This window comes from Octopus bimaculoides, chromosome 23, assembly GCF_001194135.2.
Source record: "Octopus bimaculoides isolate UCB-OBI-ISO-001 chromosome 23, ASM119413v2, whole genome shotgun sequence".
In the NCBI taxonomy this organism is placed as follows: domain Eukaryota; kingdom Metazoa; phylum Mollusca; class Cephalopoda; order Octopoda; family Octopodidae; genus Octopus; species Octopus bimaculoides.
In genome coordinates this window covers 20351997-20369496 of record NC_069003.1, presented here as the reverse complement: position 1 = coordinate 20369496, position 17500 = coordinate 20351997, and the positions used below count along the sequence as shown (strand labels likewise).

The window sequence follows — 17500 nt, the reverse complement described above, 5'->3', positions numbered from 1 at the left end:
ATAATAATAATAATAATAATAATAAATCCCTTCTACTATAGTCACAAGGCCTGAAATTTTAGGGAAGGGTGCTAGACCCCAGTGTTCCACTGGTACTTATTTCATCAACCCCCGAAAGGATGAAAAGCAAGGTCAACCTCGGTGGAATCTGAACTCGATATAATAATAATAATAATAATAATAATAATAGTTCCTAATTTTGAAACATGACCAACAATTTTGAGGGGAGGTGGCTTAGTTGATGTCATTGGGCCTCATATTTAAACTGTTACTTTATTTTACCAGCCTTGAAAGGATGAAAGGCAAAGTTGACCTTGGCAGGATTTGAACTCAAAACAAAGAACTGGACCAAGTACTGCATTGGCCAATGCTCTAACAATTCTGCCAATCAGCAATGTTTCTAATAATAATAATATTAATAATATTAATAATAATAATAATAATAATAATAATTATTATTATTATTATTATTATTATTATTATTATCATTAAGTGGCAAGCTGACAGAGTCATTAGCATGCTGGGCAAAATGCTTAGAGACATTTTGTCCCGCTTTACATTCTGAGTCCAAATTCCTCCAAGGCTGCCTTTGCCTTTCATCCTTTTAGGATCAATAAACTAAGTACAAGTTGAGCACTGGGGTCAATTTACACCGCGCTCAAAATTTCTGGCCTTGAAACCATTATTTTTATTATTATGATGATTAAGATTTGGTGGGAGGGCAATAGTTAAAACCACTGACCCCAGGACTTAGCTAGTACTTTATTTTATGCAACCCAGAAGGATGAGAGATAAAATTCACCTGAGTAAGATTTGAGCTCAGAGTATAAAGCAGCATAGTACATTGTACCCCTAGACTCAACACATTTGACTAATGATGTTTCCAATCCTACATCCATCACAGCTGTGACATTGAATGGTAAGTGATGAATGATAAATGACAAAAAGCTTGTTGTCCATTTATGAAATAGATGAGAAATCATCATCATCATCATCATCATCGTTTAATGTCTGCTTTCCATGCTAGCATGGGTTGGACGATTTGATTGAGGACTGGTGAAACCAGATGGCAACACCAGGCTCCAATCTAATTTGGCAGAGTTTCTACAGCTGGATGCCCTTCCTAACGCCAACCACTCAGAGAGTGTAGTGGGTGCTTTTACGTGTCACCCGCACGAAAACGGCCACGCTCGAAATGGTGTCTTTTATGTGCCACCCGCACAAGAGCCAGTCCAGGGGCACTGGCAACAATCTCGCTCATATGAAAAAAAAAAAAAAACAGTTAAAGGCAAGGAAGACAAAAATATAGATTACTTGCATAAGACTCTTACCTGGAGCTAATCTTTCTGGTACCTGAGACAAATAGAAGAAGACAGCACCGACACCAATTAAATACATGACAACTATTTTAGGGACAAACACCTGGAGAAAAGAAGAAAAAAGAAAACAGAAAAATAATGTTGTTATACTCTGAGACTATATAATAATAGCTGATATAAATGGTGGTTGGTTGGTTAGCTGTCATGTTTTACACCATACAGAGAGTAGGGGGAGAGGGTGAAAGAAAGATACAGAGAAAGAGAGAGAGGGATAGCATAAGAAGCTAAAGTTAATAGAGCATTTGGTAGTTGTATGGTGAAGATGATAAAAATGATGCTGTTGATGTACACCAAACATGTGACACATGCTTACACACACACACACACACACACACACACACACACAAATACACCCTAACCTTAACTGTCAACATTGATATAATAAATATACATCCATCTGCGACAGCAGAACTGATACCAGTCTGGTGCCATGCGAAAAGCATCCAGTATTCTCTTATGGAGTGGTTGGCATTAGGAAGGGCATCCAGCCATAGAAAACATGCCAGAACAGACAATAGAACCTGGTGTGGCCCCCTAGCTTTACCAATTCCAGTCAAACCATTCAACCTATGCCAGCATAGAAAAGAGATGTTAAATGATAATGATGATAATGATGATGATGATGATGATGATATTTCAGTCACTCTGCCCAACACATCAAGTTCTATAACAGATAATGTTACTAATCAATATCATTACCATTCAATTGCTTTATATATATATATATATATATATATATCAATGTAAGGCAATGATAGGGGATTGTACATGTTATTACATAGGTCTTTCTGTTACAATTTGGAAATCTAGGTTACATAATTGTTCTTCTTCATTTAACTTAACAAAAAAATGTAATTCTATGAATTATAGTGAATGTATTTGGAATTGAAAAGACAGGAACATTAACTATGATATAAAGTGGTCCATTATTAATTATGCACCATCATACAAAGCTGATAATTTTAAATGTGATCTTTGCCTTGAGGAAATGTATTATATAATTACTTCTAAATAAGTATTATTAACTTAGCAAGTGATGTTCATAGTTACTTCAACATGGCTGTTCCATTCGACTGTGATTTTTTAACACCAAGAGGACATCTCCTCCAGCTGGTTAATGATGCACAGCTGCATCCGATATATTATTAAATTGTAGAAATGATTTTACATTGAACTGTTCTTATAAATATAGAAAAGCATTTAGATATTTCAATAATAAACAACCCATTAATTATAACTGCTTTTTCTATAATCTAACATGCATAATTTTTCTTAAATAATTTTTAGCATCTTTGATAGATAATTATCTTGACATAAAATTTTTGTGTATCTTTTATTGTTTTGTTATCTACTGATGTCATCAAAAGTTAAATGCTTAGCTGACTTTTCTTAGAATATTATATTTCTTCTTAACATTCTGTTAGTTTGTGTTCATCTATTGATATTTCCTTAGTTCTCTTTGAATTTTCCCCATTTTGGATTGCCTAAATAGCATTGTATTGGCATATATTTTTGGATATATTAATTTGAATGGTATTTTATACTCCATTTCTGTATGTCTAAATATGCTGGCACAATAGAAACAACCATCAGTAATGTATGGCATAATCATCAATTAAAGACGTGATTTTTTTTCCATTCTGGTTCTTCTTATATATATATATATATATCAGAGATTTAACATTGCTTATATATATATATATATTTATATAAATAAGGACAAGATCGATATTTAAAATATTGATCTTATCAAGTGGTCAGCATGGGAATAAAAACCATCAAAGGTAATAATTATTTAAAATTATAATACAGGGTATCAAGAGATACCACCACGCTGAAAATATAGCAGTCAAATCCTGACTCTAAAACCACAATAAATGTCCGCATGGCACGATTATATATATATATATAGGTATGTTTATGTATATGTATATGTGCAGATATGTTTGTGTTTGTGTTGTATGTGTATCCGATTCATGATATCACATATGGTTGTGAATGAACATCACTATCATACAGGCAATGTCACACATTGCCTGTATGGACATCCAACTGTGGAAAACCTGCCTCAACAAGTTCCAACTGAGCCATGCAAGCATGAAAAAGTAGACGTTAAAATGACAATGATGATGGAAAACAAAACAAAAAAAAATAAACAAAGAAACAAACAAACCTGGACAACTTTATTCTCCCATCCTCCATTCAAGTATATCCAGTGTGCTGCAGGAATGATGCCATAGATAGCTAAACAGCTGTACATCAGTACGCGAGACAAAGTGAAAGTCAAAGAGTTGTTCAACCGTTTAGGCTTCAGTTGAATTGATAAAATTATCACTGATAGAATCACTATAATAATCATATATATTCTTTCCCATTCCTGAAATAAAACAAAACAAAAACAAAAAAGAAAATTGAAAAAGAAATTTTTAAAATATTCATAGCATGTATCAATTACTTTGTTATGGTTTTTCATATCTATTTTAATTAATTATGGTCTTGTAAGTTACTTGCAAACCTCACTAGTACCAGTACCACAAACAGGCACCCAGTACACTCTTTAAAGTGAAAGGAATTAGGAAGGGTATCCCTGGTGTAGAAACTATATATATATATATATATATATATATATAAATGTATGAGTGAATTTTCCTTTGTTTACAGTTAACATAGAAAATTCAATAAACAGTTACCAGGGTAGCAAAATTCACGCAAGTAACAAGGATGTAGCAACCTGTTAAAAGGCAGAAACTGCGGGTTAATGTGCAGTAGTTTGTATAGTATAAATAAATAAATGGAGTTAAATGCAGGTGTTATTCAAATTCTTTTACTTCCGACATATGTTTCAAAGACAACATTGGTATTATTCCAAAGGAATAAATGATGTAAAATAATGTGATCTTCTCATCAGGGAAAGAAAGATAAACATACTCAACAATAAGACATTTTAACAAATGTGATGACTGTGTAAATGATGAACAGAATGCTATTAAGTATTTTTTAAAAACCGTTAGTAGATATGACGTCAAAGGTCGTGCATATGAAGAGAAGGGGTAAAGAAATCAATAAGGAGAAATATAGAGTGATATGTGAGTTAAATAAATGTTCAAAGGCTAGAAAATAGATATCTCTATTGGAAGTAGAGTGAAAGAAGAACTAAATACTCAGACTATATAGATTGGTAGAAATCACCTATATGAGCTAAATGTGTGTTTCTGCCAATGTTTACATCGGTAAGAATGCTCTATAATCGTGTTTACCAGTGGATTCTTAGAAAAGAGAATGTGGAATAGCTCAGAATTACAGACTGGTATAAATCACTTATATGAGCTATCCTCATCCATTCTCACCACATGACCATACCAGCGCAGTCGTCTCTCTTGCACATCACATCTGATGCTTCTTAGGTCCAACTTTTCTCTCAAAGCACTTACATTCTGTTCTGTCAAGTATGCACACTGACATTACTCATCCAGTGGAATGTACATGACAGGATTCTTTCAATTTCCATCTACCAAATCCACTCGCAAGGTTTTGGTTGGCCCGAAGCTATAGTAGAAGACACTTGCCCAAAGTGCCATGCTGTGGGACTGAACCCGGAACCGTGTGGTTGGTAAGGAAGCTTCTTACCACACAGCTACATCTGCACCTAGTTGTGAAGTTTTTTTTTCACATTGTTCCAATATCTGTGTTTTTTCATGAGCCAAGACTGGAGTGAACCTCTATGTGATCACTAGAAATAGCAATCAAATCTCTCTGTAATCATGAGCTGTTGTCTAAAAAAAGGAGAAGGACATACTGGATAATGTAAGTTTAGATACTTTGTATGAAGAAAAAGGCGGAATGGGCTCAAATGAAACGAGCTTCATCATAGATCAACTGAATTAGGACTGACCTAGGCCTAAACAAACTTTGTCATTACATAAACAAGGTTCAATATTCCTGAGATTTCTACGAAAGATCATTCAAGCTTCATTCTCTTCTTCAGTTTTCCTCTTCCAGAAACCAGATTTAACTCCCTTACCTAGCACTATTACCAACTTAGTTGTCTCCCTTACATCAATTATAGTTCATTGAATAATACAGCAATGGCACCCCCGACTTTTTCACTATCGAAGTCTGCTAAAATTTAAAACAATTTTCCCACAGAGCCTAGTCATTTGCAAGGTGTCTACTCAATAATTCCTTTATGATTATTAATTAGCAATGAGCTGGTTTTCCCAGTTTTGTCATTTGATTAAAGATGTATCGAGCTGAATATTTATATGTTCCGTATTTGCTGGCGTATACTGTAAGATGTGCTTGTCTTTTTAAATGTATCATTTAGCTTACGTTTAATGCGGCCATATTACGCATGAGAGACTAAGTGTAGTAGGTTATGGAGCCAGATAAGCATACACCTGCTTCGCACAATAATTATTACTAATAATAGAATATTGAAAGCAAGCCAAAATACCACAGTCTGTTAGCACAAACTAAAGGAGAATCGCTTACAATACATTCTCAGTTATTTGAGGCTGTCATATCATCTCATTGTATCTCCTTTCCCAACAAAAATAACCCACACCTAATATTGTTTTACGTTATTTATTGACTGTTTTACCTTTGAGGGACATTTTTTTTAATTGTTAAAATGAAAAATTCTTCTAGAAAAATGAAAGGGGTGTTAATACACTTTCGTCTGTCTATCAGTTGTTTGTAATGGGTGGATGACAACAAAATCATAACGACAGTGTACCAAACGAGCAGCTGATCGCGATAACATAAAGTATCACAACCAGAAATATGGGTCTTGCATCCTGTGTAACAATTTCCTTGTCCAGAAGGGCCTCTAGCTAGAGAATAATGCTTCGTTAATATATTTGTGCAACCGAATGGAAAAATGAATGTAAAAACATCATACATCAGCATCATCGCCATCATCATTTAACGTCTAAGTTCCATGCTGGAATGGGTTGGACGGTTTGACAGTTTGTGTCCAAGGACTGCATTGAGGTCTAATGTCTGCTTGGCGTGATTTTTACAGCTGGATGCCCCTCCTAATGCCAACCACTTTACAGTGTGGATTGGATGCTTTTGCATGTCACCTGCACTATTGAAGCTGCCGTGCAGTTTGCAGGACTACAAGCCCTGGGGTAGGTGGAGTGGATCAGCTTCATGCTAGGGGACAAGGGGATTGCTGTGAGAGAGTAGGGCAGAGCAGGTTTCTGCAAAGGGATCTGCATGGCTTCTCACTAATAGGGGTAATGGTGAGAAGGGAGAGAAAGGGAAAATGATCAGCAGGAGCTGCAAGCCCATAGACAATGGCAATAAGGTGCACAGGTGGCCACACAAGGCACAAGCTGAATAGAAGTGGGTGGTTAGGTGTGGTTAGGTGGTTACAAGATTGTATCGGAAGGTGAATGAGGAGGGGGAGGCAGACTGCCAAAATGGATCGGGTCAAAAGATGAATGAGACAAGAGCTCTGAGCTGGGGAAGATAGACAGAGACAGAAGAGGGGTGTGGCAAGCCAGGAATGAAAAAGATGATACAATTGCTGGAAGGAAGACAAAAGCAGGGAGAGAGAAGCAATAGGCATAATGCATGAGGTGGGTGCCAGTGTAACAGGTGGAGAACCCAAAATATAGTAAATTCCAGAAATCAGTTTCACTGAGGAAGGTGAGTCTTTTTGGGAACCTTATATCACCAGAGACCTCACTCCTTTGTCATCTCATCTCTCAGGCTCAGAGTCCTGAAGTGAGCTTTCACCACTTCATCTCATCTTCTTGAGTCTTCTTCGTCTGCAGGTTCCAAACGTATTAAGCATATGGCACTTCTTTACAAAGTTATCCTCATTCATATTCATCACATGCTCATACCAGCAGTCTTCTTTCTTGAACACAATATCTGATTTTTCTTATACTCAGTGTTTCACTCAGCCTATTTGTACCGATTCTTTCACACTCACACTGCACATCCAACAGAGCATACCCATATCATTTCTTTCTAGTCTTTTCAAGTTGTCTGCATTCAAGGCTCACATCACATTTCCATGCAGCATTGAAGATTTAACATAAGTATCACACAATCTGCCCTTTACTCTTACAGAAAAGGTCTTTGTTGTTGTCAACAGTGGTAGTAGCTCCCTGAAGTTTCTCTAACCAGTTCTTACTCTAGCAAATATACTTTCAGAGCAATCATTTACCTTGCTAATTACACTGCCTAGGTAACAAAAGCTATCAACTACTTCCTTGATTCCCCTATAGTTGCCTCTCTCTAATGCATCGCAGTTTACAATGACACTGCTATGCAGTCATTGGGTATGACACCCTCCTGGATGACTTGCTTAATTATCCAAGTAATTTTGTATCATACTTCCCCAGATATTTAGAGCATCTCTGCACTGTTTCCAATGAGCCTGCAGCTTTCCCCCTCTTCATAGCCTTGATTACTTTATCTACCTCACTACTGTCAATTTGGATTACTAGTCTGAATTCTTGTTCATTCCATGCACTCTCCACATTCAGCTACCTTTCATAATAGCACTTCCACACCAACTTCTTTTGCTCCATATTGGTGACAACTTTGCCTTTATCATTCTGAACACACCTCTCAGCAATGATGTCATGATTCTCTCTCATATATTGTCTCTTGTAATCCTCAACACTTCCCACCTTTGATTCTCATGTTGTAGGACACATGCATATCTCTTCCTTTCTACTTCACTTTTAGCCAAGTACACCTGATGTTCTTCTAGTCATTAAATAATGCTCCCTAATTCCACCATCCTTCCAGTCTATCCAAGCCTGTCTTTTAGCTCTGACTGCCCTACCAACCTTATTATTTCACCATCATGTTACTTTTGGTTTGTTTGGGACTTTGCACTAGCTACATGTCTCATCTGTAGCTATAAGCAAGTTATAAATTTAAAATTTCCAGTTATTGTCTATGCTACAAGTATCTAAATCTACTTCCCTACATTCATGTGCTTCAGATTTCATGTGTTAGAATTTCTCTAAACCTATTCCCAATTGCTGAATCTTTTAGTTTCCAGACCTTCCTTCTCCGTGATGTTTTCACCTGCTCTGACACAGCAGAAGACACTAACTTAAGTTGCACGGTGCATTCTTCACTAGGAGAGGTACTGATATTCACAATGACCATTCTGCCCCATTTCCTGGTGAGAATGTAAACAATCTGACTTGGGACTGGTAAATGATAAGGTTGGTTTCTTACAGAGTGTGGTGCAAATTGTTAGCTCAGTTGCATCACAAAACCCCAGCAGCCTTACATCTGCTTCATTTCTCATGCCATAACCATAGCTTCCATGTACATCTTGTGTTGACTAATATGTCCATTGAAATCACCAGCTACAATAAGATCAGCATCACTTGTTATTGAGGCAGTCTGCAGAAGGGTCTCACAGACACGATTCTTCTGTTCTTCTAGTAGTCCATCCTGTGGAGAATATGCCCAGATAAATGTCACTATTGTGTTGCCTATGATTAATCTTAACTTAATAATCTTATCACACACTCTGACTACTTTGTTACCTTATCTATTCATCTCTCAGCTAACAGTATACCTACTCCACTCCTGCCATCACTACTGTCCACCCAGAAGAGTTTGAACTGCTGTCTTCTACCTGTGAGGAGTTTGGCTGAGGATCCCTTCCATCTTACGGCTTGCACACAACACACATCCACTCATCTCGTCTCTGCTCCAGCATCTCCACAATCCCACTAGAACTACTTTACATTGTGCCTACATTTAAAGTTGCTACCCTTAATGTCTTGGAACCTACAGTAGAAGGGATTCTGTCTTCTGCAGAAAAACTGCTTGGTTCTTTGTTGATCACAATCTGGTTGTATCTGTACCTGTGACGAATAAGAGAAGTTGAGCCATGCTTGGCCAGTAGATGGTAGATTTACAAGCATGATTAATTTTCCCTTTCATTAAACACTTGTTGTGTATACTGCACCAGATGCTGTCCAAATATTAATCAACAAATAAAAATCAGAAAATAAAGTAAAATAGAATATGATTCCAAATGCTCAAATACAACAATGAGTAACTATTGTAATATGAGATGGCTATGATTGTTACTAGAGTGGACAGGGACCTAGTGGCCATATCTGGCACGATGAGCTGAGTACAGACACAGGAAATAGAAGCAGAGGCTTACTACTAATTGAGGAGAAACAAGAGAGACTTCCAGTATTGGTGTTTGCATCGTGAACAGTCAGCCTTTGTATTTCATGGGGACAAAAAGAAGACAGTCATTAGATGAGAAATTTAAACAGGCCAGCAATTGTAAAGGAGGGAGAAACAAAAAGCAAGAACATTGCAATAAAGTGGGGGTTAGAATTAACAAAAATAATTATAAGTCACACAGGAGAAAGAAAAGGAGAAATAGAGAAACAAACATATATGTACATAAATACACACACACACACACATAAAATACAGTCAGAGAGAGAGAGAGAACATGACTTACCACTAAACAATAAAATGAATAATGCACCCCAGGAATGTAACATCCCATCAGACCAAATATTATTCCAGACAGGTCAATAGCCAACCACCGGATATTGGCTTTAGGGGAATGACAGTAAAAGACATGATATGAAGCAGAACTAATCATACAAATCTGCAGAGAGAAGAGGAAGAAGAAACAAAAAAAAGGAGAAAAATAAATAAATATACAAAAGAATGATTAAAACAACAAAGAACATTGAATTTCTATAGTACTTAATACTTCCTTATTTTGTTGGAGTACAACACACACCTGGCATTCTTTGCTTTTTATCGGAGTACAACTTAGGACTCATTGTTTTTTGTTGGAGTACAATACATACACACAAGCATACACACACACGTGCACGTACACACACATGCACACGCACACGCACACACACCTAGTACTCTTCACATTCATAGTATCAAATTCATTAATTATAATGAGTATCTTTTATTTTCTTTTTTAAGCTAACAAAAGTCCTGATCCCCAACAAAACAATTCAATATTGTCAACATTAGTCATCAAAAAAGATGTCACCCTAAACTCATAGTTGCTCATTAAATGCATCATACATAATAATAATAATAATAATAATAATAATAATAATAATAATAATAATAATGATGATGATGATGATGATGATGATGATATTTTAAAATATTGATGTCACTCTTCACAAAAGTAAATAGGCAATATGAAGAGCACAATGCAATAGCAACAGATATTTCGTTGGTTCAATGATATTCCAACAGCTTGCCTGTCTTTGTTGAGTTCAAAATGAAGAGTGGTACATAGAAATTCATAATTATAGATATTCAAATACAAAACTTGAACAAGGGCAACTAGCATTCCCACGTTGATGGAATGACATCGTCAGTCTTCAATTTTCAAGTTTAATAACTGGCAAAAAGAAAAAGATTACATTGACCCCAGTGTTTCACTGGTACTTAATTTATCAACCCCGAAAGGATGAAAGGCAAAAAAACGACCTTCACATAACTTGAACTCAGAATGCAGTGGCAGATGAAACACCACTAAGCATTTTGCCTGACGTGTTAACAATTCTGCTAGCTCACCACCTTAACAATAATAATAATAATAATAATAATAATCATCATCATCATCATCATCGTTTAACGTCCGCTTTCCATGCTAGCATGGGTTGGACGATTTGACTGAGGACTGGTGAAACCGGATGGCAACACCAGGCTCCAGTCTGATAATAATAATAATAATAATAACTGTTCCTAATTTAGGCTCAAGGCCAGTAACTTAGAAGGAAATGGTTAGTCAATAACATTTGACCTCGGTTCTTGATGATATTTTATTTTATTGATCCCTGGGGAATAAAAGGTAATGTTGACATCAATAAGATTTGAACTCAGAATGTAAAGGACTGGAAAAAATACCACAAGACATTTTGTCTGACACTATAATGAGTCTGCCAATGTGGACGTCTACACAGAAATAAAACAAGGAAAAAAAATCGCTAGAGATAAAGAATATATATCATATTCAAATAAGGACTGATATAGGCGTCTGTTAGTGGAGAGCCTCCAACAAGGGCCAACAAAGAAACCTCACAAATCTAGGGTCACCATGACCACCAAGGATAAGTGGCCTCTCCCAGTTGTCATCCTCTCTCTTCAGGTACCAGCTGAAGGTCAGAAGCAAAACACTTGTCACTTTTGTCCCTGTCACCCACTTTTTAACCAAACTTAAAAGAGGAGAATAGGCACTTCTCTTTCCATTTTTACCTTCCTGTCCAAATAGATCTGGAAAGTTATTAAAGTTTTATTATTGTTCTAGCTGGATTCAATATGCCACCACAAAACTATAGAATGAAAACAAACACAGGTATTAATTCACTTAGAAATAAACACATCCTGTCTATGGCACAGCTAGCCCCCTTGATGCTAATCCACTAAATTATACACCTTCTTTTTTATGACATAACACATCTCTAGGTACTAGTCCACTAAATTAGACACCTTCCTATTTATGACATAACACATATCTTGGTGCTAATCCACTAAATAATAACCCACTACCACCACTGCCACCACTATCCATAGCCTAGTTTTTTACTTTATTCTCAGTTGGGAGTAGATATTCTCCTATTTACGTTACATTAATCAGTAAATGTTTACTCTTTGTGTTTTATTTGTTTCGTTGTTTTTTTTTTTTGTACTCAAAATCCTAAATATTCTTTCCAGGTCAATCTAAGGTCTAGCATCTATCAGTTAGACTTTGCTTTGCTGAAGCAGTCTAAATAATACAGAAACATGTTTAGAGTTATCACTGTACTTGCGAAATAAAACTAATTCCAACTCCCCACTACAGGTCCTCCTATTTACTTTTTAATCGCTTCAGTGGATTCCACTCTGTTACAGACATTCAAGTTGGCTCTCTCTCCAGTTTGAGGATTTCGAAGTTGTCTTCTTTAGATTTCTTGACAAGACCTCTCGAGTCTAATGACTTATCTTTTCATTACAGATGCAATCGTTTTAACTAATTCAAATAATTGATAGTAGTGGGTGACAAGGCAAAGGGGATGTTCTCTCTTATCATACTCTAAGTATATTAATCCTCACTTAACTATATGTTCTTCACTCAGAGGGCATCCCTGAAGAAATTCCCATCTCATTATTTGTTATATCAATCCATGAATGTAAAATTTCGTTTTGATTCCCGAACCAGGCAGTTTTTGTGTACTTGAGAAAAAACACATCATTTCACATAGCCTCAGTCCACTCAGCTGTAAATGAGTTCCAGTAATAGCTGGTAAGTTAACTCTGCGACAGACTGGCATCTTGTTCAGGGGGAGAGGGAGAATGTTGTAATCTCAGTCACTTATTTGCTATGGAAACCAGGTCGAGCTCTAGTTTTATGAGTACTAGGGCTCATGATAGATCTAAGTCTAATTCTTAGTAAGACCATAAGATCATGGTTTCAATTCCTAGACTAGGCAGTGTGTTACATTCTTGAGTGAAATATTTTATTTCATGTTGATCCAGTTCACTCAGCTGAGAAGTTGACTCTACTAAGAAGTTCACTTGACAATAGCTGAGAAGTTGACTCTACAATGGACCACCATACCATCCAGGGAAGGTAGCCAGTGTTGCAAGCTCAATCATTTATGATGGAAAATGAATTAAACTCCAGCCTTTTAAGTTCTAGGACTTATTACAGATCTAACTCTAAGTTCTATGAGGCTATGAAGAATGAAATGAGGAATCATCCTTCTCTATTTGCAAAAACTGCTACAAATGCAATACTTTAAATGCATAAAATAAAGGATTACAATGTCGATAACAGTCATGTGGCCCAGTGCTGAGAATGTTTGACTCACGATTGTAATGCCATAGGTTCAATTCCTGGAATAGGCAGTACATTGTGTTCTTGAGCCATTTAACAAGGAATGTCATTTCCCATTGTTCCAGTCCACTCAGAGATGAGTTCTTGCAACAGCTGGCAAGTTAACCCTGTGATAAACTAGCATCCTATTGGGTGGGATGAAGCAGAGTATTATAATCACAGTAACTTATGTCATAGAATCCAGGTTAAGCTCTGGTCTCATGAATCCTAGAGTTCATGACAGACCTAAATCTATAATCCAGTTAGTTGGAAATGTTGATTAGCCTCAGCAATATTTAAGCTTATTAATTTTATAATCATCAGCCTATTTGAATCTCAATCAACACAAACTACTGACCATTTTCAAAAAAGGAACCAATTGCTTTTTAACTTCTAAATTTTAAGCAAGACAGTTAAAGAAATACATCCCATGTCATCTAGTGGCCTGAGTTCAATTTTCAGCATCAGAATAGTGTGATCGTTTTAGGCACAGGAATGGTAGTGTGAAAATGAATTTTGCTTCATAACAATGAAGTTTCAGGCTCAGTCCCATTAGACAGCACTTCAAGAAAGTGTTTTCTATTATAGCTACAAGCTGACCAATGCCTCAAGAGTGAATCTGAAAGAAAGAAACCGGTGGAATCTTGTCGAATGAGTGTGTGTGTGTGTGTGTGTGTTCTCACCATTTAGCAACTGATGTAAAATAGTTTACATCCTTGTAACTAGGAACTTTGACAAAAAAGACAGACAAAATAAACACCAAGCTTCAAATAAGTACTGGGATCAATTTGGCTGAATAAAAGCCCTTCAAGGCAGGGGCCCCCAACATAGCCATAGACCAATGACTGAAACAAGTAAAAGAGTAAAAGAATAAATACAGTTTGGAATCTTTTTTGTTTTGTTTCTTTTAATGACCAAGTCAGGGAGTGGGGAGGAAGGGTAGTGGCAGTAGCCTTACTCTGGAGGTCTCTAAGACTTGGAGAGGGGAAGAAAGGGTGAACATTATTTTTCTGAGACCAATGACCTGACTTGAATGCTTGCAACACAGTGGAGTCCACTAGAAGTTCCTGAGGACCAGATGAAGGGATTAAATCTAAATCTACCACCAAAGAATAGGAACAGTTCTTCTCACAAGCTTCTGCACAGTTTCCTTCTTACCAAACTTTACTCACAAAACATTGGTCAATACAAGACTACAGTAAGATATTCAAAATGCTGTACAGTGATTTACCAGTCACAAAGCATTGGTTTATTGGTCAACCTGACACTATGGTACAAGACTTCATCCAAACTGCTGTACAGTGGGATTGAAACTGTAGCATTGGCCTGCTCAAACAGAACTGATTATAGCTAACACCACAACAGTAAAGGTGTGACTTGCAAAAAGTAGTAGCTACATACCCTTCAAATTATACCCTGTGGTCTTAAAAAAGCCACCATGCTGGCACCACATACAAAGCAACTATGCCAGTGCCACATAAAAAGCAACCATGCCAGCAGATTACAATTCTCCAAGTTGACATGCAGTGGGATTGAATCCAAAACCACACAGATAAGAAGTGAACTTCTTAACCATACAACCAGACCAGAAAGAAAACGGTCAGGCATGGCTGTGTGGTAAGAAGCTTCCTTCCAAACCACATGGTTCTAGGTTCAGACCCACTGCATGGCACCTTGGGCTAATGTCTTCTACTATAGCCTCGGGCCGACCAAAGCCTTGTGAGGGGATTTGGTAGATGGAAACTGAAAGAAACCCATCATATATACAGGGTACCATGTCATCTAAATTACACGAAAATGAAAATAACACTGATATCTTATTTTAAGAGATATATTTACCAAAATTACATTAAAAATATCTTGAAATACTAATATCAACTACCACCAACACAACCACTAACATCACCACCAGTACTACCACTGCCACCACCACCACCATCACTACTGGGCGTGAGGAAAGGGAATTAATGTGTAACAGTTGTAATACGCACCTGAAAACATATGAGAGATATACTACAGATGATGTGATCCATAAAGGAACCGGATATCTTTGGAATGGCATAGACATTATCATACATCAGCAGAACCGCAAATATGAGACAGCCAAGAAGATGGGACCAGATATTGATGGTTTCATTGCTCCAGATAAATAAACTGAAATTAAAAAGAGAAAAGCAAATGAATATACATCAACCCTAGTACTCAACTGGTACTTAATTTATCAACCCTGAAAGGATGAAAGGCAAAGTCAACCTCAACAGAATTGGAACTCAGAACATAGCAGCAAACGAATTACCACTAAGCATTTCACCTGGCATGCTAACAATTATGCCAGCTCACCACCTTTATAACAATGATAAACCTTTCTACTACAGGTACAGGGCCTGAAATTTGGGGGGAGGGGTAAGTCAATTACATTGACCCCAGTGTTTCACTGGTACTTAATTTATCAACCTTGAAAGGATGCAAGGCAAAGTCAACCCTGGCGGAATTTGAACTCAGAATGTGGAGAGACAGATGAAATGCTGCTAAGCATTTTGCCCAATGTTCTAAAAATTCAGCCAGTTCACTGCCTTTCAAAATAACAATCATAATAATAATGAAATTATTGTATACAGTACTCAGGTGCACTACAACTCATCAAAAAAAGGTAACCAAAAGTGTATGAACAGTATACAGAATAATTCACAGAAAATGAACAGTAAAAGAGTTAAAAAAAAAAGAGTGGGTGGCATCAGGTGCACTGCTGGTGAATTTCAGGAAGCATGGTAGTTTTAGAGGATGTATTGTCCTGACAGCTAACAACTGGTGTGAGTAGTTTATTCCACACTTCAGCAATTCTCAACATGAAAAAATGTTTCCAAAAGTCATGGGTGCTGTGCCGTTTTTTGATTTTGTTAGTATAGGATTTGAGCAGAAGATGTTAAGAAAGTAAAGATTACCAACGCTCTAAATGATACAACCATTCTACCTAACTCACTTTAATAATGTCAATAATAGATAGAAGAAATGTTTTACCTCCAATGATGAGGTTAATTATTGGAATAATAATAATGATTGTCTTATTTATAACTCGTTTATTCATTATATTTATACCAGTACTATAATGGAGAAAGCTGATTATTAATTAGGTATGTAACAATTATTAAAAGTATGAAAAGAAAATAATTATTAAAGGGTTGACCATTTGGAAATATTTTTATAAATTCATGTTGTTGACAGGGCCATTAGGGAAAAGAAACAGGCTTGGAAGGACTGGAAGAATGGTGGTAGCAGGGAATGGTACCACACTGCCAGAAAGGAAGCTAGGAGACAGGATTATTTAGCCAGAGGGGAAGCAGATAAGGAAAGATTTGCCAATGTTCTGCACCGTGAGGACCAAAGACTTCAGGTATTTCATGTTGCAAGACAGTGTGTGAGAGAAAATCATGATGTCGTAGGAGAGAAATGTGTCCACATGGATGATGGTTCACTTGCATTAAACAAGGCTGCAAAGAGAGAGGTATGGAGACGCCACTATGAAAGGTTGCTAAATAAAGAGAATGAATGGGAGAAAAAGAGTCTGCCAAATGCCAACCCAACAGAGGGACCAGCTATTCAAATTGACAGTGCCTTGGTACATAAAGCAATTAAGGGTATGAAGACAGGGAAAGCCCCCGCCCATCAGGAATCACCGCAGAGATGCTCAAAATATCTGGCGGTGTCAGCTGTAGCCTAGTCACCCGTATAGTCAACCAGGTGATAACATGAAGGAGTCATACCCAATGACTGGTGTAGCAGCATTACATTCACCTGCTACTAAGGTAAAGGTGACGCATTAGATACAAATAATTACAGAGGTATCAAGCCGTTAGATCAGGTAATGAAAGTCATGGAGAGGGTTGTAGCCCAACTAATTAGGGAGTGGGTTAGTCTAGACATGATGCAGTTTGGGTTTGTGGCAGGGAAAAACATCACTGATGCTATATTTCTAGTAAGACAGCTGCAGGAGAAATACCTAGCCAAAGATAAACCCCGGTAACTGGCTTTTGTTGACATGGAGAAAGCCTTCGACAGGGTCCCTAGATCCCTTATCTGATGGTCAATGAGGAAACTAGGGATAGATGAATGGTTAGTGAGAGCTGTGCGAGCTATGTACAGAGACGCTGTCAGTAAGGTGAGGGTTGGCAATGAGTACAGTGAAGAATTCCGAGGAGGGGTAGGGGTCCACCAAGGTTCAGTCCTCAGCCCCCTCCTATTTATCATAGTCCTCCAGGCAATAATAGAG

The 17500-nt window shown here is 37.1% G+C and overlaps 1 protein-coding gene across 1 annotated transcript in view; it reads right to left on the bottom strand.

Annotated features, from left to right (window-relative positions):
- LOC106873786 (progestin and adipoQ receptor family member 3) overlaps positions 1-17500 on the bottom strand; it is a 36480-nt gene that overhangs the window by 3167 nt on the left and 15813 nt on the right. Inside the window, exons 2-5 of the mRNA XM_014921294.2 lie at positions 15225-15387; positions 9853-10005; positions 3553-3756; positions 1332-1422 (exon numbers count right to left, since the gene is read on the bottom strand). Coding sequence (XP_014776780.1) covers positions 1332-1422; positions 3553-3756; positions 9853-10005; positions 15225-15387 — 611 coding nt within the window. The remainder of the gene's footprint in view (positions 1-1331; positions 1423-3552; positions 3757-9852; positions 10006-15224; positions 15388-17500) is intronic.